At 42.7% G+C, this 22,194-nt stretch overlaps 1 protein-coding gene across 1 annotated transcript in view; it reads left to right on the top strand.

Annotated features, from left to right (window-relative positions):
• The first annotated feature begins 1,592 nt into the window (after window positions 1-1,592).
• LOC115139625 (5'-3' exoribonuclease 2-like) overlaps window positions 1,593-22,194 on the top strand; it is a 30,458-nt gene continuing 9,856 nt past the window's right edge. The window contains exons 1-22 of the mRNA XM_029677225.2: window positions 1,593-1,804; window positions 2,645-2,772; window positions 3,090-3,201; window positions 3,342-3,453; window positions 3,573-3,631; window positions 3,852-3,941; window positions 4,428-4,500; window positions 4,718-4,768; window positions 5,907-6,064; window positions 6,280-6,354; window positions 6,559-6,692; window positions 6,804-6,861; window positions 7,140-7,247; window positions 7,528-7,572; window positions 7,978-8,121; window positions 11,326-11,414; window positions 14,007-14,142; window positions 15,850-15,957; window positions 16,074-16,163; window positions 20,376-20,448; window positions 20,623-20,706; window positions 21,031-21,128. Of these exons, the coding sequence (XP_029533085.1) occupies window positions 1,730-1,804; window positions 2,645-2,772; window positions 3,090-3,201; window positions 3,342-3,453; window positions 3,573-3,631; window positions 3,852-3,941; window positions 4,428-4,500; window positions 4,718-4,768; window positions 5,907-6,064; window positions 6,280-6,354; window positions 6,559-6,692; window positions 6,804-6,861; window positions 7,140-7,247; window positions 7,528-7,572; window positions 7,978-8,121; window positions 11,326-11,414; window positions 14,007-14,142; window positions 15,850-15,957; window positions 16,074-16,163; window positions 20,376-20,448; window positions 20,623-20,706; window positions 21,031-21,128 (2,100 nt within the window). The 5' untranslated portion in view covers window positions 1,593-1,729. The remainder of the gene's footprint in view (window positions 1,805-2,644; window positions 2,773-3,089; window positions 3,202-3,341; window positions 3,454-3,572; window positions 3,632-3,851; window positions 3,942-4,427; window positions 4,501-4,717; window positions 4,769-5,906; window positions 6,065-6,279; window positions 6,355-6,558; window positions 6,693-6,803; window positions 6,862-7,139; window positions 7,248-7,527; window positions 7,573-7,977; window positions 8,122-11,325; window positions 11,415-14,006; window positions 14,143-15,849; window positions 15,958-16,073; window positions 16,164-20,375; window positions 20,449-20,622; window positions 20,707-21,030; window positions 21,129-22,194) is intronic.

Below are 22,194 nucleotides of genomic sequence, written 5' to 3' on the forward strand. Positions count from 1 at the left end.
CAAGACAACCTGGACGTTGCCATTACCAGCTAAATATTGTAATCAGATTACAGATACTTTTGAAAAACTAGATGATTCTTCTTGGATTACTTTTACATTTAGAAAGGACCTTCAATTCAGCATTGAAAAAAGGCGCAAGTATAAGTTTGTTCCACCTGAGCAAGTCTGACCACAAGTCAGAGACCACTATGATGACACACCAATCACGTTTGATGGATCCTTTTTGTCTTCTTTTAATTCCTATTAGGGGGAAAGTAACTGAAAGTAATACAATTACGTTACTGAGTTTGGGTAATCCAAAAGTTAAATTAGCCTACTGATTAACATTTTTGACAGGTAACTAGTATAGGAAGTAACCTACCCAACCCTGGCCATTGTTATGCGAATGCAAGTTGAAAAGTACTCTGGGCCTTGCCTTGGATCCAAGTTAGAGCAGGTCCTCCGGAGCCATGGCCCAGTGAGACACGGTGCCGGACCATGTAGATGGAAACAGAAAAGTCTGAGCCTTATGGGTAAAACACAGGGGTAAATCCTCAAAGGAAACGTTCCATGAGTATACCATAATTCAGAGGCACTTGTCCTCTACCCTGTTACAGCCATAGAGATAGATAGAGGACTCTAGTGACCAAAAGTCTGTTTTAGCATGGGCAGCGCCATTGAGGACTTTCACCATTTTGAGGTAGTCAACAGGGTGGGAAGGATTAAATGATTCCTTCCAGGTCATCAGGAGGGATGGCCCAATGCATCATGAACAAACATTCCAGTTGTATTTATTTAACTAGGCAAGTCAGTTAAGAACAGATTCTTATTTACAATGAGGGCCTACACCAGCCAAACCTGGACAACGCTGGGCCAATTGTAAGCCGCCCTATGGGACTCCCAATCACGGCCGGTTGTGATGCAGCATGGATTCGAACCAGGGTGTCTGTAGTGATGCCTCAAGCACTGATATGCAGTGTCTTAGACTGCTGCGTCTCTCGGGAACCCCATGACTGAAGCACAGGAGGCCGATGGTACATATTGGAGGATGGGCTCCTATGGCTGGAACGGAATCAATGGAATGCTATCAAACACACCAAACACATGGTTTCCATGTGTTTGATACTGTTCCATTGACTCCATTCCATCCATTATTATGAGCCATCCTCCCCACAGCAGCCTTCTGTAAACTGCAGGTGGCAGTAAATCACCAACCTTAGCTTTATACCTGTTCAAACACACACAGGGTGACAGTATGCACCCTTTTAGTTTCATTAGTAGAACTCACTGAGAAACTGAGATTAGCTAATTGCCAACAAGCTGGTAAAACCCAAAACTAAAAGTACAGCTATCATGCTTGTAAACTAATTATAGTGTTCAAAAAACATATTAATACAAGTTCAAATTTGGAGGGGCGTTAGTGTTGTAAATACAACATTTCCACTTGGTTCCGAACGCAACATTTGAACGTTTCAACATGTAATACATCAGCATTCTCCTCTTTATGGTTTGAATCTCTGAGGTATTTTTGATTTCGCGATGGCGGCGCTATTCGATTCCTCACATGTGCAAAATGGCTCCCGGAAGATAAACCCTATAACCCGGAAATCAAACGTGATCAGTAGTTTATTTGGAAACGCGTAGCTAGCAAAACAGTTAGCTATTCCTCCAGCCGTCGTTTTTAATCAAGTCGTTTTAAACATATGTCATAATTTATAGCTGTGTGTAGCGTATTGTGAAACTACGGGAGATGGGAGTCCCCGCATTTTTTCGTTGGTTGAGTCGGAAATATTCTACGATTGTTGTCCATTGCACCGAGGAGAGGGTACGTCTTTGTTTGTAGCCAGCTACCTGATTGGTAGCGCCAGCTAGTGTTGCGCATTTTTAAGGCCGTGTAATAATTATGCTATTTATTCCTGTAAACTGGTTGTTAGCGCAGCTAGCAGGTACGAACGTTACTGCACTTTAGATATAACATTACCTAACTAGCTATTATATCTCTTAACTATATTAGTAGTGTAACAGCCATTTTTAGATTGAATGAACAATGTACGGGATGCACGCAACTAACGTTAGCAAGCCAGCGCACCAACTATGCTACTTGCAATTTAGATGGCTACACATGCACATCATTATCACAGGGCCAGTCTAGCCTTGGGCTCAGATGGCCAACTCCATCGTAAATTGTGGAGTTTATCGGTGACTGGAGCTCTGACGTTACATAAAAGGAAGTTTATCAAAAACTGACCTCAGCACCCCCAAAAAATGACACATTACACAGAACAATGTCGTGTGTAAATTCTTTGGGCACTAAAATACGTTTTCATATTCACTTAATTTTGTTACGTCGGAGCTCCAGTCCGCCCAAACTAGTCGCCACTCAATTCCATCGTAAAACGTTTAATTGTCTAAGGCTGAGAGAGCCCGGGCCGAGAATAATTCATTGTGAAACGACTATTGAGTGACAAACTCGCGAGTCGAGTTGGCTTTCCATTGGTTTGCAAACAAAACTGAAACTAGACGGCCCGTCGATGTTATGACTAGAGCACGTTTGGAGTCTTATGCATGGCGCAGCCAAGTATTGTTACATAAATAAGGTTATCATTAGTTGTGTCATTGCAAGAATGTTTAATTAATTTTGGTTCCATCTTCCCTTTACTCACAGTCCAAGGAATGCAACGGTGTACGGATTCCTGTTGATACCAGCAAACCGAATCCAAATGAAGTGGAGTTTGACAATTTGTACTTGGACATGAATGGGATCATTCACCCCTGTACACATCCTGAAGACAAGTGAGTCCTCCTCACAGAACATAGCATTGCCCCATATTCCCTTTATATCAATCAATCTTACAAATGTATTTATGAAGCCCTTCTTACATCAGCTGATGTCACAAAGTGCTGTACAGAAACGTTATAATACACTTTATAGTGTATTACTTTTGACCAGGTCCCATAGAGCGCCGGTCAAAAGTAGTGCAGTATATATACTGTGCCATTTGGAATACACTCAATAGCTATGAATCTCTATGGTAGTACTCTTGTGTATTACATTGAGTTGTGATGTTATTCTAGTATTAACCCTCTAAAACTCCATTTCACATTCACAGGGCTGCACCCAAAAATGAAGATGAAATGATGGTTGCCATCTTTGAATACATGGATCGGCTCTTCAACATTGTGCGGCCCAGAAGGGTTCTTTACATGGCTATTGATGGAGTGGTACGTTCTGCTGCTTTCTTTTCATGGGAGAGAAACTTTTTTTCAATTAACCCCTTTTAGATATCCTACAGTTTTGTTCAAACAATATGTTGACCAATGACCTGTGCAGCAGTTGTGACATTCTGTTTATCTCTGAACAGGCCCCTCGTGCCAAAATGAACCAGCAGCGGTCAAGGCGATTCCGTGCCTCCAAGGAAGGAGTGGAACTGGTTGAGGAGAAATCCCGCATCCGAGAGGAGATCCTCGGGAGAGGTGTATATATTTTCAGAAAACTGTCTATACTTATCGTTCCATTAGAATTTAGACTAAGCACATTTAATGAGAAATATTTGCCATTACAGAATTACAACTTTTTAATCTTCACCTTTTAGGAGGGTATCTTCCACCTGATGAAATCAAGGAGAGATTTGACAGTAACTGTATCACCCCAGTAAGCATTTGAGGCTTTTCTTGTATAATAACAATATTTTCTAAGGCTGTGTTACTGTCACCAATATTTTGCAGTGTAAAATGTCTTTATGAAGGTGCACTAAAGCTGAGATCTCTGATTGCAGAGGAACTTGCCCCGGGTACTTTTTGACACATTTTTGTCAGGGTGCTAAATTGTGACTACTGTCTGGAAATTCATTATTCATTTGAATATTCTCTAGGGCACAGAGTTCATGGACAACCTTGCAAAGTGTCTCCGTTACTACATTGCAGACAGACTCAGTAATGACCCTGGATGGCGTAACATTACAGTAAGTATTATTGCAAAAAAGGTGATAGCATCTCCGAAAAAGAACACGACAGATTCGAATGCATTGGTGGTCTTTAATTTATTTAAAAGCTGACACGTTTTGGCCTCAAGCTGAAACGTTTTAAGTGTTATGTTGGTCAGTTCTTCTGCTCAGACATGTTAAGGCCTTAGAACAGGGGCTCCCCAATCCTCTTCCTGGAGATCTACAGTCCTGTGGGTTTTCAGTCCAACCCTAATTTAATACATCTGATTCTACCAATTAGCTTTTGAACAAGACCTTAACTAGCTGAGTCAGATATGCTAAATTAGGGTTGGACTGAAATTGTACAGGACCGTAGATCTCCAGGAAGAGGGTTGGGCAGCCCTGCCTTAGAACATTTCTCAATATGTGCTTATTGGAAATGAAACCAAGGTCAAGTCTGACATGGTCATATGCATTGAATATTGCTATCATTGTTCATATGGAAACATTCTTTATTCGTTTTAGGTCATATTGTCTGACGCCAGTGTCCCTGGTGAGGGGGAGCATAAGATCATGGACTATATCAGGCGACAGAGAGGTATGAGCCATTTATGGTCATTTTCAATATGTGGTTGGGGGTTATTGGCCCTTTTTTTTAAAGGTCATTTGTGACATTGTGATTTCTGCCAGGCATATTACAAGGTCTCAAATGGCCTTCTGTGTTAGTGCAACTTTTTATTTCAAGCTCTGCAATCACATATATGCTAACTATATGTAATGACTCATAATCCATTTATCTTTTTTGTTTCTCACAGCTCAGCCTCACCATGACCCCAACACACACCACTGTCTTTGTGGAGCTGACGGTAAGCTTTGCACCACAAGGGTCTCTTAAGTATTGAAGAGTAACCAACAATGGGAGAAAGTTGAGCATCTATAGCAAGAGCTTTCCCCAAAGCTGTGTTTTATATATCCTGCAACTTGTAGTTATGAGAGAGCATGATGGGTAAAGACACAACAGCAAATTAGATGTTAAGACTCTTGTCAAACCAACTTGAAGGTATGTAGATGCAGTGATTCATATTCAGGTTTTGTTGAGTAGTTGTCAATAATTGTAGGGAATACATTGTTATCTTATTGAGCCTGACAGGCTCAAGGTCTGTGGTTGACGGTGATGGCGTACATGCTTTGTTTTTCTAAGACTACGTTTGAGACGTCTATAAATTAAGTTCATGATAGTGCTTATGAACAGGTTCCTGGTTTCCAGTCCTTAAAAACAGTTAGCAATACTACTTGCAACTCTCCAACCTTGTACATTGTTAGACGATAGAGCATCATGGTTTTCTGCAGGCCTTATTGTTCTGCTATATTAATGGCCAGTTAGTTTTGAATGGGTGCACTTACACAGGACATGATAGATAAAAGCTTCAGCATTCCATGGTTCATGATGCACTTGGTGAGTAAAGGATGGATTTTGTTGTATGTAATTAGCTTGAAGAGGAGATTGATACATTCAGGCTGTGTCACAAATGGCATCCTGGGCCTTACATTAGTGCACTACTTTTGACCAGGGTCAGTGGGGCTCTGGTCAAATGTTGTGTACTTTCTAGGGAAACGGTGCCATTTTGGGCGCAGCGCTCTTCCCCCCCCTCCCTCCAAATGGATAAATCATGGTATTGTATGTGCATATTAGCATTTGTAGATGATAATGCAGGCATGGCTCATAATATAGACTAGGTCATTTAATTAACATAATGCCGTAGAAACCTGAGTTAATTGTCCCGGATGACAAAGCATGTATAAAATGCAGTACTTCAGAGCTATTTTCAGCCTTTCAATGTATTCAAGGTTTCCTGTTTGCACAACAATACTGATGAAGGGTCGAAACACGTGGGTTTTTACATTTTAACAATAGACGCTCTTTCATCAACTGCCACTGTTATCCAAGAGTTGCTGAATGTCCTCTTCTATTCTGTTTGCATATTTTATTTTGGATTTCCCTAGCTGACCTTATCATGCTGGGCCTTGCCACTCACGAGCCCAATTTCACCATCATCCGAGAGGAGTTCAAGCCCAACCAGCCCAGGCCCTGTGCTATGTGTGGACAGAAAGGCCATGAGATCAAGGACTGCCAGGGAGTGGCCAGGGAGAAACAGGGAGAGGTACATTGACATTATAGCTATGTCTCCAAGGGCCAATTTCACAGACATAGATTAGGCCCAGTCCAGGACTAAAAATCATTTTCAATGGAGCTTCTCCGTCGGGTTTGGTTTTTAGTCCAGCACTATGTGTTCAGTAAACCTCTCCTAAAAAGGTCAACATTCCGTTTTCTCTACGTTGATCAACAGCGTTGACCAATGTTGTGTTCTTATTGCAGCATGATGAGTTTGCAGACGCTATGCCGGCTTCTGAACAGGAGTTCATATTCATCAGGCTGTGCGTTTTGCGTGAGGTACGTTCTGTCATATCTTCTTGAATTAAAAAAAAATACTGCTAGTTGTGTTTTTGGACATGTAGCTAGTAATTCTCTGATCCGTTGTGTTATTGGTTGTATGTGTGAAATACGTCCTTGACTTCAGATCAAAAATGGATAAGTTGAGGCATGAGTCTCCCCAGTTTTAGATCTGTTTTTCAAGGTTTGTTTCCTTTTCCATAGTACCTGGAGCGAGAGTTGACAATGGCCAGTCTGCCCTTTCCCTTTGACTTTGAGAGGACTGTCGACGACTGGGTCTTCATGTGCTTCTTCGTTGGCAACGATTTCCTGCCTCATTTACCGTCCTTAGAGATTAGGTAAGCCTGACTGAACTGAGATTATGCATACGGTCTTGAAAACACCTTGACAACAATGAAATCTCGCTCTTTCCATACATTTCAGTTGATGATACTTTTCGTGTCTTTCAGAGAGGGTGCGATAGATCGACTGGTGGGCATCTACAAAGACGTTGTGCACAAGACTGGGGTAAGTGTTTTCAGTGTAGGCTTAGGTATGTCCCCTTCAAGAAAAGTATTTGGTTCAGTTTCCCAAACACCGTTTTTATTTTTTAAAATTATTATTAATTTTATTTTTAGTCCTGGACTAAAAAGCATGCTCAATTGGAATTCTCCCTTGAAAAAGGTTTTTGGTCCAGGACTAGGCTTAAGTTGTCTAGGACACATGCCCTTAACAGCTGTCCTGACTTTCCTCCTTGCCCAGGTATTTGTTCATAGCCTTAACTTGGTCTTTGTCCCTCCTCACAGGGCTACATCACAGAGAATGGCTTTGTCAAGTTGGAGAGTGTTGAGTTGATCATGCAGGCAATCGGTGTGGCTGAGGACAACATCTTCAAGAAGCGCAAAGAGGATGATGTAAGACTAAGGAGGAACAGTAGCTTTCAGCAGGGAAAGTACTGCTCAATAGATTATATTCTTCTCTGGCTAAACAGTGGGCTGGGAGATTTTCCATATGATTTGCATTAACCACTGCATGGGTATTTGATTTAAAATTGTTCGTTCAGGTAGGTATTTGACACTGTCGTTATTTAAGATAATGCAGTTGATGCAAAAGTCAGGGAATTAGTCATTGTGAACTGAAAGCCATGTCCTTTTCCAGCTTCACTGTTTGTCACTAATGGGGTTTGTCTTGCAGGAGGGATTCAAGCGAAGGAATAAGGAGAAAAAGAAGAGGATGAAGGTAAGTGGAAAGATGTACCCATGTTATGGCTATTTGTTTGACGAGATGATTTGAATGAAGCCCTCAGTCCTCACATTTTCCGTGTTTCTTTGAACGGACTATGCAAGTTCATTCGTTTCAACGGGCAATCACACGCACGGTATTTTTAATTTATTCTGAAACTGTCTATGTTGTAGCTCTGTATTGAAGATGGGAACTGTTTGAAATGTTCCCTCAATAGATGTGCACAACTCTGGTCCTTGAGGGCTGCTGCATTGTATGCTAGTTCTTCTTTCTTTCTGACTTGACTAATTTGGACCTGGGAAACCAAAAGTCTACAAGATTTGGAAACGAGAAACCAGGAAACAAGTGGGGAAACTTACGTTGTTAATTGCGAGTATGTGTGTGTGAATTTGTGTTCCCTAGGCTCAGCAGCAGGGCCCATCCTACCTGACCAGCGGTCAGTTTGCCCCCCAGGCCCTTGGCGGCAGAGGCAGACCTGAGGTGGTTCAGAATGCCCGGCACCAAGCCTTCGATATGCGGATGCAGGGCAGGGACCAGCAGAACAGGGTATGATGAGGGCCGATCATGGGGATATTGCTTCTGGTTAACTTGGTGCAGAAGGAAGACTCCTATTATTTACTAGCCACTAATGAGATGTTAGGGCGCAGCAGGCTATTATGGGATGTTCGTACAACTCTGTGGTTAGTGTCTGCTCTGAGATTGGGGGGTTCATTTCCCAACCGAGTCATACCAAGAACACTGCTTGGCACTTGATCCCACCCCAATTTGATTTTGTTAGTTACTCTCACTCATATCATATGAGCATGGTGTAAGTCATGGCAAAAGGTGTAGAATTGCAGGAAATTAGCTTTAAAACTGCTTCATTTCTCTGCCCTATTGCAAAATGTGTGAAGTTGCACAACATTAACTTTACAGTTGCAGTTTGTAGTGATTTGAAGACCGTACCAGAATGTATGGCTTGTATTGATCAAATGCAGCACAGGAATTGTGTCCATGTTAAATTGTGTGTGTATATACAGTAAATGAGGGTTCTAGTGGCTCTGTTATGGTGTGAGGTACATTTTCCTAAGGTCCACTCAACCCCTTAGCGTGCAATGTTAAACGGCAATAAATACACTGCCATTTTGAGGGATCATGGTGAAGCACTTCTATCCTGATGGGAGTGGCCTCTTCCAGGATGACAATACCCTCATCCACATGAGTGGTCGTTGAATGGTTTGATAAGCATTATAACATTGTATGCCATGGCCGTCTTGGTCACCAGATCTCAACCTAATTGAACACTTGTGGGCGATTCTGGAGCAGTGCCCGAGACAGCGTTTTCCATCAACAAAACACCAAATTATGCAATTTCTCATGAAAGAATGTCGTTACATCCCTCCAATAGATTTCCAGATACTTGTAGAATCTATGCCAAGGCGTATTGAAGCTGTTCTGGTGGCCCAACGCCATATTAAGACACCGTGTTGCGTTTCCTTTATTTTGACAGTACCCTGTATGTATCCAGGGCTCTAAAGTGTGACCGTTTTTGGTCTCATATGCCTAAATGTTTTGATGTGTGACCAACACCCCCCCAACTGTCCCCTTTTTGGTCAAGGTCAGGAGGGAGAGCAGAGGGGTGGTGACCATCAGATGCAATCAGTCCAGTAAAAATAAATACATTCAATTATTTGAATTTATGCTCACCTGGGTGTACCTCACAAGTAATACAACTAATCTATTACCAGTGTGATCATAAACCTTAAGTTTAGCAGTATCATTTTAATATGGTCTGAGAAGAACAACATTGGCAACACAGGGCTATTCAAGCATAGTGGTAATGGATTGGGCCTATAGCCTACTGTACAAACCACATTGATATAGAACTGTTTTTAATTGATTAGGCCAGACACAGATGGTTTACTGTTTTAAAAAGATTTAGATTTTTTTTCTGAAAAGGTGAGTTGAGTGAGCTGAGTTTTTTGTTGTTGTATTTATCTGAACTCTCACATTATTTCCCCTTGCTGCCTAGCATTTAGTTTTGATATGGCGGGGGTTAATCTAAGCCTCGCTGTCTGCATGTCCGACCTCGGAAACAATGTTTCACTTTCGAATTTCGATCTCTGTAGTACCTAGAGTGAACTGTGCCCAGGTAAATGGGTTGACTAGCCCTCCGCTAATCGTGTCGTGCTGAACGGCATTTACCTGTGACTGTATTCAGGATACAGCGTGCCCTGCCTCTTGTCCCTGGTTGCTTAAATATTTGTCACATTGTATTCTTGAATTAGAATAAAAGCATCTGCTAAATGCGAATATTTTTTTATATATATTTTTTTTAAGTGACTTGCATAGACTAGGCCTTTACTTTGTAGATGGACAATCATTCAAGGTCTGTCATGTAGCATTGGAAAAAGTGCATTAAATCCAGCCATTGTGTGGCATCTACAGAATACATTTATTTATTTAACATACGCAATTAGAAACGTCAATCCACTGAAGCAAATTTGAGCCCAGTCGGCCTATACAGTCAATCACTCAACACATCCTCATCCGGCTGCCATGAAAAGCCCCCACCTTGGAGTCAGTTACCGCATCATTGTGGAGCTCCTGATCGGCACGTGCCACTGGCAATGCATTTTGCAGGATATGCTGGCTGTGTTTGGCAGCGCACGATAACTTCAAATGAATTTAGTCTTTTGTTGTCTGTCGACCTGCTACAGGCAGAACCGGTAAAATGTCATTTATGAATCGCAAATCACCATGCAGCTGACGCACTTCGATGTCATCGCTCATTTTGATTTCAATCTGGTTGTCCAATACTATCTGCTTTGCTAATGAATGCCCTGATCTCTGGTCAGTCATTTGGTTTGTTGACGTTGTTTTGGGGTATTAATTGCTTCTAATAGGACATAAAATTAAGCATTTAATTGTGGATTTAACCAACTTTGTTTATAACGAGGGACATCCTACATTTAACCTGGAAACACACATAGTAGGAATGTCCACCGCCTCAGCCATGCTGGCATGCTAGAGAAATGAAACATCTGCACTTACCGGTTCCAAGCGGGTGTCACTGTTCAATCTGAGGCCCTGAATGTTAACAAGTGTGTGATCTGAAGTGGTTTGGTCTTTTACTCTTGGGTATCAGCTTGGGAAATCCTCGAGTGGACAGTGCATCAATTGGCAAAAATAAAAGGTCGAGGGGCATCCGTTAAACTGTAAATCAAGTTTGTCTGGCCTAATTGTTACATAGGCTTACGTTTGTCATGTTACGAAAAAATCTGAGCAGTAGGTCATTAATACCAATGAAGAATTTTAATTTAGAGCCCTGTATGTACCTGATGTTAAGTCTGAGCGTGGTAGCCATTTTCTATTGATGCCAGTCTTTACAAGTCATTTATTAAAGTTATGAATGTACATTGTAAGAAGCTGTTACTGTGCCTCCATTCGCTCTGCTTTTGCTACATAAATGCATGAGAACAATAGCCCGAGTTTGCACATGAATGTGGTGTTCACAAGGGAAGCGTGGCAAAGGGGAAGGTCTTCACTCCCTACTTGAGGTGGTTTTATTTCAATAGGATCAGGTATGAGCTCTCAAACAAAGGAGAATATCAGTCCCAACCGCTCTTGCTTCCTCCAATGGTGGAAAAATTGTCCACGCGCTTTCATTTTTAAGTTGCTTCGTGGGTTGCTTCTTGTCAGACTGAAAAATGTGGGTATATTTATGTCTTCCTTGTATGCTATCTCCTGACCGTCTTGTATCTTGTCCAGGCTGGGACCAGTGATGGGCAGGATGGCCGGGGTGTGAAGCGGAAAGCAGAGGACAGCGACAGCGAACCAGATCCTGAAGATAATGTCAGGTAAACGCCTGCGCTACAGTCAGTCAACCAGGTACTCTGTCAACCATCCAGGCAGGCATCTCAGCTAGGGAGATGGTGTGATTTATGCCTCTCCACTGCAGGGGCCCCTCTGTGGTTTCTTACCACCTCCAACCACTCTCTCCTAGTCCATGCAAGTGATTAATATGGAAAGAAGGAATATTCTCAAATTCCTGATGCGCTCGCCAAAGCTGTTAAATCCATTGGGCTAAATTGGTATTCATGGAGGCTTTCCTGTTACTAGGCTGCTCTCCTTGTGGGCCAGTGTGGAGGATGGACTAGACAGATGCTGCTCATCCTTGATTATGTGTGCAGAATGGCACTGCATCGCCAATCTACTAGTATGTCGAAACCATTACACTACTTCTTAAAGAAGCAAACTAGTTTGTCTCACAAGCCTTCATAGAAATGGACTACTATGGTAATTACCAGATCCTGTATGTAAGATGGGGAAATGGTGCTCTATATGTTACTCGGCATAGTGACAAACAATGCAAAGCCTGAGAATGGTTTTATTGATGAGCAGGCCCAAGGCTTTCATCCTTACTTGTTAGAAGGCTTTGTCACCTATACAATAGGAGTCGACAACAGTTAAGTAAAATTAGAAACTGTGCCTCCGGAAAGTATTCAGACCCTTGACTTTTTACACATTTTGGTGCGTTATAGCCTTATTCTAAAATTGAGGGGGAAAACAATTGATTCAATCTACACTACCCCATAATGACAAAGCAAAAACAGTTTATTTGACATTTTTGTTAATTTATAATAAAATATTACATTTACATAAGTATTCAGACCCTTTACTCATTACTTTGTTGAAGCACCTTTGCCAGTGATTACAGCAATGATTCTTCCTGGGTTTGGTGCTACAAGCTTGGCACTTGTATTTGGGGAGTTTCTCCCCTTCTCTGCAGATCCTCTCAAGCTCTGTCAGGTTGGATGGGGAGCGTTGCTCCACAGCTATTTTCAGGTCACTCCAGAGATGTTAGATCGGGTTAAAGTCCAGGCTCTGGCTTGGCTGCTCAAGGACAATCAGAGACTTGTTCCAAAGCCACTCCTGTGATGTCTTGGCTGTGTGCGTAGGGTCGTTGTCCTGTTGGAAGGTGAACTTTTGCCCCAGTTGGAGGTTCTGAGCGCTCTGGAGCAGGTTTTCATCAAAGATCTCTCTACTTTGCTCTGTTCATCTTTGCCTCAATTCTGGCTAGTCTCCCAGTCCCTGCCGCTGAAAAACATCCCCACAGCATGATGCTGCCACCACCATGCTTCACTGTAGGGATGGTGCCTGGTTTCCTCCAGATGTGACACTTGGCATTCAGGCTAAAGAGCTCAATCTTAATTTCATCAGACCAGAGAATCTTGTTTCACATGATCTGAGAGTCTTTAGGTGCCTTTTGGCAAACTCCAAGCGGGCTGTCGTGCCTTTTACTGAAGAGTGCCTTCTGTCTGGCCACTCTACCATAAAGCCCTGATTGGTGGCGTGCTGCGGAGATGGTTGTCCTTATGGAAGATTCTCCACAGAGGAGCTCTGATTGTCCATCGGGCTCTTGGTCACCTCCCTGATCAAGGCCTTTCTCCCCGGATTGCTCAGTTTGGCTGAGTTCCATTTAAGAGTGATGGGGGCCACTGTTCTTGGGGACTTTCAATGCTGCATCAGGTATTTCTGTTGGTTTTTCTCATTTAATTTTTTTTTCCAACCTTGTTTTCGCTTTGTCATTATGGGGTATTGTACAAGGTTGCAGTTTTGCTAGCAGGAGTTTCAGGCAGGACTGAGTTAATACAATAGTTAATGCAGGACTGAGTTAATACAATAGTTAATGCAATGTTTCCAGTTCCTTGCAGACAGGCCACAAGCCAATGTGATTTTATAGGATATTCATCAGGATATTTTCTTCCTGTAGGCTGCAATGTTTTGATTTGTTGGCTTTATGTAGGTTGTTTTTTGCAAGTTACTTTTAGATTTGTTTAATTTTCATTTACAATTTTGATTAACCACATTACCTTTTATTTTGAGATATAAAGACTTTATTATACACGAAAAATGTGCATATGAAAATCATAACTGGCATGCAGATCAGTGGAAATTGTAGAGTAAATTGCCACTCCAAATTGAAAAGGTTGCTGATCGCTGGTGTAGCCTATTACCGGCAAAGTCGGGAGCGTAACGGCAGCGAAGGTCAGTGGGAGGAGGAGGTTCGGGAAAAGATATATGATCTCTCTCTCTAAAAAGAAAAATCAGTTTAGGCTAAATTGATCTCTGGCTTCCTATTTTTAGAAATGCATCTTCATTTTTAATGTCAGTGCTTAAAGCAGAAAAGCTCTGCCTACATATAGTGGATTTTATTCAAACATAGTGTGTGTATGTTTCTCAATGTATAAGAATCGATTGGCCGAAAGAACAGATGCCTCGGTTGACCAAGATTTATTTATTGGGGTGCAGCCCAATGATTTATAATTATGTTCCGGCACTGAGAACATCGTCCCGTGGCTGAATCTAGAATCTAACCCCCACAATAGAACATGAACACCACTCCATGTGCATGAATGGGGAAATGAATATGACTGTCCCTGTGTTAGGTTGTGGGAGGATGGCTGGAAGCAGCGATACTACAAGACCAAGTTTGACGTTGACGCGACTGACGATGATTTTCGCAAAAAGGTGGTCATGTCGTACGTGGAGGGTCTCTGCTGGGTCCTGAGGTACTACTACCAGGTACAACACTAACTCAAACTGACGTTTATTTGTCATATGCACGGGATGCCGTGTCACATACACAAGGCCGTTCTTTAAAAGCTTAACCTGCACAGCTGAGAACTAACATCATAACGTCCCTCTCAGAATGGGCTTTTTTTTTTAAACGAGGTCTGGTCAAATTGGATGGGTCATCTTTCAATGGTCAATTATTTGACTGATTATTGAGCAGTATTAAGTTGAAATTGGAGAGAAAAAAATCTCTGAAAATGTACACTTCAACCCATAATTTCAGGTCTCAGGGGATTACGACGTATTCTCTGTCTTTGTTCGGTATCTGATGACTCAAGCTGTCCTCGCTACTCTGTTTGCTTTGTCACCGAACAGAAAAAAACGGTTTAAATGTTAGTTGTACATGCAGATCCTGATCTTTAACTTAAAATGTAATAATTAGGTGTTGGTTCTCTCCAGAAGATCCTAGTCTAAATCAGACTGGTGTTTGGGGATTTGTCCAAGGTAATTGTGAGCCCTGTGCATGCGAGGCCCTTGTGTTGACACCACATGCTCGGCAATCAACAGCAGTCCCGGGGGACGGCCTGAATGTATTCATTACCCGGGCCCTCCATTGATGGAGACGTGTCTCATAGTTTCCGCCAGACATTCACCGGGCTGGTTGTGCCACTGGAGTTATGATGCGTGCACACATGTTGCCAAACGCTGTGGGAAAACGGACCGGTTTAGTCGGACGCCAAAACGCAAAGCTAAAGCTCATACCCATTTTATTTTTATTAGTAGGATCGCTCTGCATAACATGGCGTTACCTTGATTTGTCACGTTGTTCGTTTAAAAACAATCGATTTGTGCCGGGGAATTTGATTATGTATATGTTCTAGGGCTATGTAAATATTTAAACATGGGTTTTTGTCCGACTCACGCATTCTTATCCTGTGTTGGCACAGTGGGCCACCTTTTTGTTATTTGAATGAGTTACCTTTCATAATAGACTTGTTTGTGTTTTTAAATTAGTTTTGCCAAGTCTGATGTGAAGACTGTTGAAATGATTAGGGGACCTCGTTCTCTACGAGAAGAGCATTCTAACCAGCCAGCCGGCGACGGTCATTCACTAGCCGAGGATAAGCGTTTCAGGGTTGGATTCTTTGGGTTAATATTTTTGATCACCTCTGCCTAATGTGTGTATATATGAAAATACATAAAATATTGGATGACTTGAATTTCAGTGTTCATTTTGTTAGTAAGTGAAGAGGTACTAAACTGGTATTGGAAAGTGTTTTTGGGACATGTTCATGGATTTCCAAGTCCTTCCCACCATTCCTTCCTTACACTGATTTAAACTTCATGGTTTAGCAACTTCTACTACTTCCATTTTCCAGTTTTCCCTGAGTATGCAATCTTATAAGATTTAAATGTCAGTCATACTCACTGGCAAATGTCACCTAGATTAGTGTCATGTAGGCTATATATAATTAAAATGGAATTTATTCACACTTGGGCATCCTTTTTAGTAGGCTATCTATTGACTATTTTACTGTTGAATTGCCATTTCCGCAAATGAATATTTACACAAATAAAAGATGAGTAAAGTACAAATCTGCAGTGATTGGGCCCCAGTTAGCCAGTCATCTAATTAGTCCACTGTCAGTGCAGTTGGTGAGGTATTGGAGGATTATTTGTCCAGGCCGTCTCAACTGTTTCTGTTGCTTTTCACAGGGGTGCGCATCCTGGAAGTGGTACTTCCCGTTCCACTATGCCCCGTTTGCCTCAGACTTCAAAGACATCAAAGGCATGTTCACCGACTTCGAGCTTGGGACCAAGCCGGTAAGAATGGTCTGGCTGCAGGCTTCTTTTTTTCTGCAATTCCACTTCAGTCTTCCCCTGGTTTAAGCCTGTAATGTTCTGTGTGGCGTGTTCTAGTCTGTTGCTGTGTGTTTCAGTTCAAGCCCCTGGAGCAGCTGATGGGTGTTTTCCCTGCTGCCAGTGGAAATTTCCTGCCTGAAACATGGCGGTCACTCATGAGCAATCCAGTAAGTTTTCACTTGATATTACACATTTTCAGCATAAAATGTTATCGTTGATAGTGTACGCAACTGTAGATCACACATAGGAGACCATAAATATACAGTGAGCTCAAACTATTGGAACAGTGACCCATTTAGTTGTTTTTGGCTCTGTACTCCAGTGCTTTGGATTTGGAATGCTACACTGAAGTGCAGACTGTCCTCTTTAAATTTAGGGTATTTTCATCCATATCAGGTGAACAGTTTAAAGATGTGCAGCACTTTTTGTACATAGCCTGCCCCCCCCCCATTTTAGGGGACAAAGTATTGGGACAAATTCACTTACATTAAAATAGTTTATTTGATCACATATTTTTAGCACGCAATGACTACATCAAGCTTGTGACTAGACACATTTGTTGGATGCATATGCTGTTTGTTTGGGTTGTTTCAGAGTATATTGGGCCCAATACAAATTTATGGTACAGTTGTAATCGGAAGTTTAGCCTTAGCCAAATACGTTTCAACTCAGTTTTTCACAATTCCTGACATTTAATCCTAGTAAAAATGGCCTGTATTAGGTCAGTTAGGATCACCACTTTATTTTAAGAATGGGAAATGTCAGAATAATAGTAGAGTAATTTATTTCAGCTTTTATTTCTTTAATCACATTCCCAGTGGGTCAGAAGTTTACATACACTCAATTAGTATTTGGTAGCATTGCCTTTAAATTGTTTAACTTGGGTCAAACTTTTCGGGCAGCCTTCCACAAGCTTCCCACAAAATGTTGGGTGAATTTTGGCCCATTCCTCCTGACAGAGCTGGTGTAACGGAATCAGGTTTGTTGGCCTCCTTGCTCGCGCACACTTTTTTAGTTCTGGCCACAAATGTTCTATAGGATTGAGGTCAGGGCTTTGTGATGGCCACTCCAATACCTTGACTTTGTTGTTCTCAAGCCATTTTGCCACAACTTTGGAAGTATGCTTGGGGTCATTGTTAATTTGGAAGACACATTTGCGACCAAGCTTTAACTTCCTGACTGATGTCTTGAGATGTTGCTTCAATATATCCACATAATTTTCCCATCTATTTTGTGAAGTGCACCAGTCCCTCCTGCAGCAAAGCACCCCCACAACATGATGCTGCCACCCCCGTGCTTCACGGTTGGGATGGTGTTCTTTGGCTTGCAAGTCTCACCCTTTTTTCTATAAACATAATGATGGTCATTATGGCCAAACAGTTCTATTTTTGTTTTATCAGACCAGAGGACATTCCTCCAAAAAGTACCATCTTTGTCCCCATGTGCAGTTGCAAACCATAGTCTGGCTTTTATGGTGGTTTTGGAGCAGTGGCTTCTTCCTTGCTGAGCGGTCTTTCGGGTTATCTATGTAGGACTCGTTTTACTGTGGATATAGATACTTTTGTACCTGTTTCATCCAGCATCTTCACAAGGTCCTTTGCTGTTCTGGGATTGATTTGCACTAAAGTACGTTCATCTCTAGGAGACAGAACGCGTCTCCTTTCTGAGCGGTATGATGGCTGCATGGTCCCATGGTGTTTATACTTGCGTACTATTGTTTGTACAGATGAACGTGGTACCTTCAGGCATTTGGAAATTGCTTCCAAGGATGAAACAGACTTGTGGAGGTGTACAATTATTTTTCTGAGGTCGGAGGGCTGATTTCTTTTGACTTTCCCATGATGCCAAGCAAAGGGGCACTGAGTTTGAAGGTAGGCCTTGAAATACATCCACAGGTACACCTCCAATTGACACAAATAATGTCAATTAGCCTATCAGAAGCTTCTAAAGCCATTTTCTGGAATTTTCCAAGCTGTTTAAAGGCACAGTCAACTTAGTGTATGTAAACTTCTGACCCACTGGAATTGTGATACAGTGAATTATAAGGGAAATCTGTCTGTAAACAGTTGTTGGAAAAAATACTTGTCATGCACAAAGTAGATGTCCTAACCGACTTGCCAAAACTATAGTTTGTTAACAAGAAATTTGTGGAGTGGTTGAAAAATTTGTTTTAATAATTCCAACTTAAGTGTATGTAAACTTCTGACTTCAACTGTATATAATGTATTGTGTAATTTTGGAGTACTTTTGTTGTAAATAAGAATAAATGTTCCCAAACACTTCTACATTAATGTGGATGCTACCATGATTACGGATGAATTGTGAATGAGTGAGAAAGTTAGTCATAGTGTATTTGTGCATCTAAGTATGTGGACACCTGCTCGAACATCTCGTTCCAAAATCATGAGCATTAATATGGAGTTGGTCCCCCCTTTGCAGCTATAACAGCCTCCACTCTTCTAGGAAGGCTTTCCACTAGATGTTTTCTGGGAAGGCTTTCCAATAGATGTTGGAACATTGCTGCGGGGTACTTCAGCCACAAGCATTAGTGAGGTCGGGCACTGATGTTGGGTGATTAGGCCCGGCTCGCAGTCGGCGTTCCAATTCATCCCAAAGGTGTTTGATGGGGTTGAGGTTGGGGCACTGTGCAGGGCAGTCAAGTTCTTCCACACCGACCTCGATAAACCATTTCTGTTTGGACCTTGTTTTATGCACAAGGACATTGCTGAAACAGGCAAGGGCCTTCCCCAAACTGTTGCCACCAAGTTGGAAGCACATAATCATTTACAATGTTGTTGTATGCTGTAGCGTTAAGATTTTCCTTCCCTGAGGCCTAGCCTGAACCATGAAAAACAGCCCCAGACCATTATTCCTCTATGTATTGGGGCAGGTAGTGTTCTCCTGGCATCCGCCAAACCCAGATTCGTCCATTGGACTGCCAGGTAGTGAAGCGTGATTTATCACTCCAGAGAATGCGTTTCTACTGCTCCGGAGTCCAATGGCGGTGAGCTTTACACCACTCTAGCTAACGCTTGGCATTGCGCATGGTGATCTTAGGCTTGTGTGCGGCTGCTCAGCATCGAAACCCATTTCATAAAGCTCCCGACGAACAGGTCTTGTGCTGACGTTGCTTCCAGTAGTGAGGGTTGCGACCGAGGATGATTTTTACACTCTTCAGCCCTTGGCGGTTCCGTTCTGAGCTTCTGTGGCCTACCACTTCACGGCTGAGCCGTTGTTACTCGTAGACATTTCCACTTCACAATAACATCACTTACACTTGCCCGGGGTAGCTCTAACAGGGCAGAAATTTGACTTCCTATGTCGGTGCCACGTTGAAAGTCACTGAGCTCTTTAGTGAGGCCATTCTACTGCCAATGTTTGTCCTAGGAGATTGCTTGATTAAAAAAAAAAAAAAATGTAGACACCTGTCAGCAATGGGTGTGGCTGAAATGGTCGACATACTTTTGTGTATTTATTGAATCATACCCCCCCAAAAAAATGTTTTAAAGTTGTCTGAGAGCATTATGACACCGCTGTGGGGCTCTATTGTAATGGTGAAAGGTTAGCATGTCTTGGGTATCATCATTTTTCATGATTCATTCAGGACCACCTGTAATTATTGTAAAGTAGAAGTGTTTAGAAATATTTTTTTTCTCATTTCAAATCCAAAGTGCTGGAGTTTCATGGTCCAGGCTGTATGATTGGGAGTCCCATAGGGCGGCGCACAATTGGTCCGGGTTTGGCTTGGGTAGGCCGTCCATTGTAAATAATAATTTATTTACAGGTAGGCTAGTTGAGAACCAGTTCTCCTTTACAACTGCGACCTGGCCAAGATAAAGCAAAGCTGTGCAACACAAACAACAACAACGTTACACATGGAATAAACAAGCGTACACTCAATAACACCGTAGGAAAAAAGTCTATATACAGTGTGTGGGAAGGCAATAAAATAGGCCATAGTAGCGAAGTAATTACAATTTAGCAGATTAACACTGGAGTGATGGATGAGCAGATGTGCAAGTAGTGATACTGGTGTGCAAAAGAGCAGTAAAATAAATAAAAACAATATGGGGATGAGGTAGGTAGATTGGATGGGCTATTTACAGATGGGCAATGTACAGCTGCAGCGATCGGTTAGCTGCTCAGATAGCTGATGATTTAAAGTTAGTGAGGGAAATATGTCTCTTAACTGACTTGCCTAGTTTAATTTATTTTAAAAAATTGAGTACAGTCCCAATGCGTTTGCAGATCACTAAATGATATTGTCTATGTGGGATACTATCCAAATAATAAAGTGTGACCAATGTTGCCATCATATTAGTTGCTACGCTGCTTCTGTTCGTCACTGATTCTCCAACCTGGCACTTGTTCTCCAACAGGAGTCCTCAATCATTGACTTCTACCCTGATGACTTTGCCATTGACCTGAATGGAAAGAAGTATGCTTGGCAAGGTAAGTCGACAGGTTAATTGACCATTGACCTGAACACCTTGGCATGGCACTGAATGAATGCAGGTCGGTGTGCTTTGCTTGCTCTTCCGCGTTTCGAACGGCTAAACACTCAAGCGCTACTGCTAATGTAAAAAACTTTGAAATGGGTTTTGACTGTTTTCACCTTGTGTGTAGGCGTTGCATTGCTTCCCTTCGTGGATGAGCGCCGTCTCAGGGCAGCCCTGGCTGAAGTCTACCCAAACCTCTCTCCAGAGGAAAGTGAGTAATAGGACTCTTCAACTTCAAGCCACCATTGTACACCACTCCTTCAGAATATATGTTTTTTTAAGTGGTAGTCACAGTACTTTATTAATGAAATATTTGAAGTGTGAAAACCACTCCTTGACGATGAATGTCGCACTAATTTGTTTCTGAAGTATTCCATGTGTGAAGTTTGCTCCCTGTGTTCAATTGGCAATGTCTTTTTCAATGACGGTTGTCAGTGCCGATCAATAGGTTTAATATGTAAAGTACTCCCTTACAGGAATCCTTTTGAATATGGACTTAGTCGGTCCGCTAATGTGTTCACTCTCTTTGTTTCAGACAAGAGGAACAGCCTTGGCAGTGATATGCTGTTTGTGGGGAAGTCCCATTCTATCTGTGACTTCATCCAGGAACTGTACCGTGGAGAATCTCACGAGGTATGGCAAGAAAGCAGCATCCCTGCAATTTGATCACATCATCCTAATAAACTCAGTAAAAAAAGAAACATCCCTTTTTTAGGACCAGGTCTTTCAAAGATAATTTTGTTCAAATCCAATTGACTTCACAGATCTTCAGTGTAAAGGGTTTAAACACTGTTTCCCATGATTGTTCAATGAACCATAAACAATTAATGAACATGCACTTGTGGAACGGTCGTTAAGACTCCCGGGTGGCGCAGTGGTTAAGGGCGCTGTACTATCAGAGTCCCTGGGTTCGCGCCCAGGCTCTGTTGTAACCGGCCGCGACCGGGAGGTCCGTGGGTCGACGCACAATTGGCCTAGCGTTGTCCGGGTTAGGGAGGGCTTGGTCGGTAGGGATGTCCTTGTCTCATCGCGCACCAGCGACTCCTGTGGCGGGCCGGGCGCAGTGCGCGCTAACCAAGGTTGCCAGGTGCACGGTGTACCCTCCGACACATTGGTGCGGTTGGCTTCCGGGTTGGATGCATTAGGCATGCTGCAAGGAGGCATGGGGACTGCAGATGTGGCCAGGGCAATAAATTGCAATGTCCGTACTGTGAGATGCCAAAGACGGCGCTACAGGGAGACAGGACGGACAGCTGCTCATCCTCGCAGTGGCAGACCACGTGTAATAACACCTGCACAGGATCGGTACATCCGAACATCACACCTGCGGGACAGGTACAGGATGGCAACAACTGCCCGAGTTACACCAGGAACGAGCATTACACCGAGGCCTGTACTCTGGAGCGGATTTGAAGATGGAGGGTCCGTCATTGTCTGGGGCGGTGTGTCACAGCATCATCAGACTGAGCTTGCAGGCAATCTCAACGCTGCGCTTTACAGGGAAGCCATCCTCCTCCCTGTGGTACCCTTCCTGGAGGCTCATCCTGACATGACCCTCCAGCAGGACAATGCCACCAGCCATACTGCTCGTTCTGTGCGTGATTTCCAGGAATGTCAGTGGTCTGCCATGGCCAGCGAAGAGCCCGGATCTCAATCCCGTTGAGCACATCTGGGACCTGTTGGATCGAGGGGTGAGAGC

The sequence above is a fragment of the Oncorhynchus nerka genome, linkage group LG13 (genome assembly GCF_034236695.1).
Source record: "Oncorhynchus nerka isolate Pitt River linkage group LG13, Oner_Uvic_2.0, whole genome shotgun sequence".
Taxonomy (NCBI): domain Eukaryota; kingdom Metazoa; phylum Chordata; class Actinopteri; order Salmoniformes; family Salmonidae; genus Oncorhynchus; species Oncorhynchus nerka.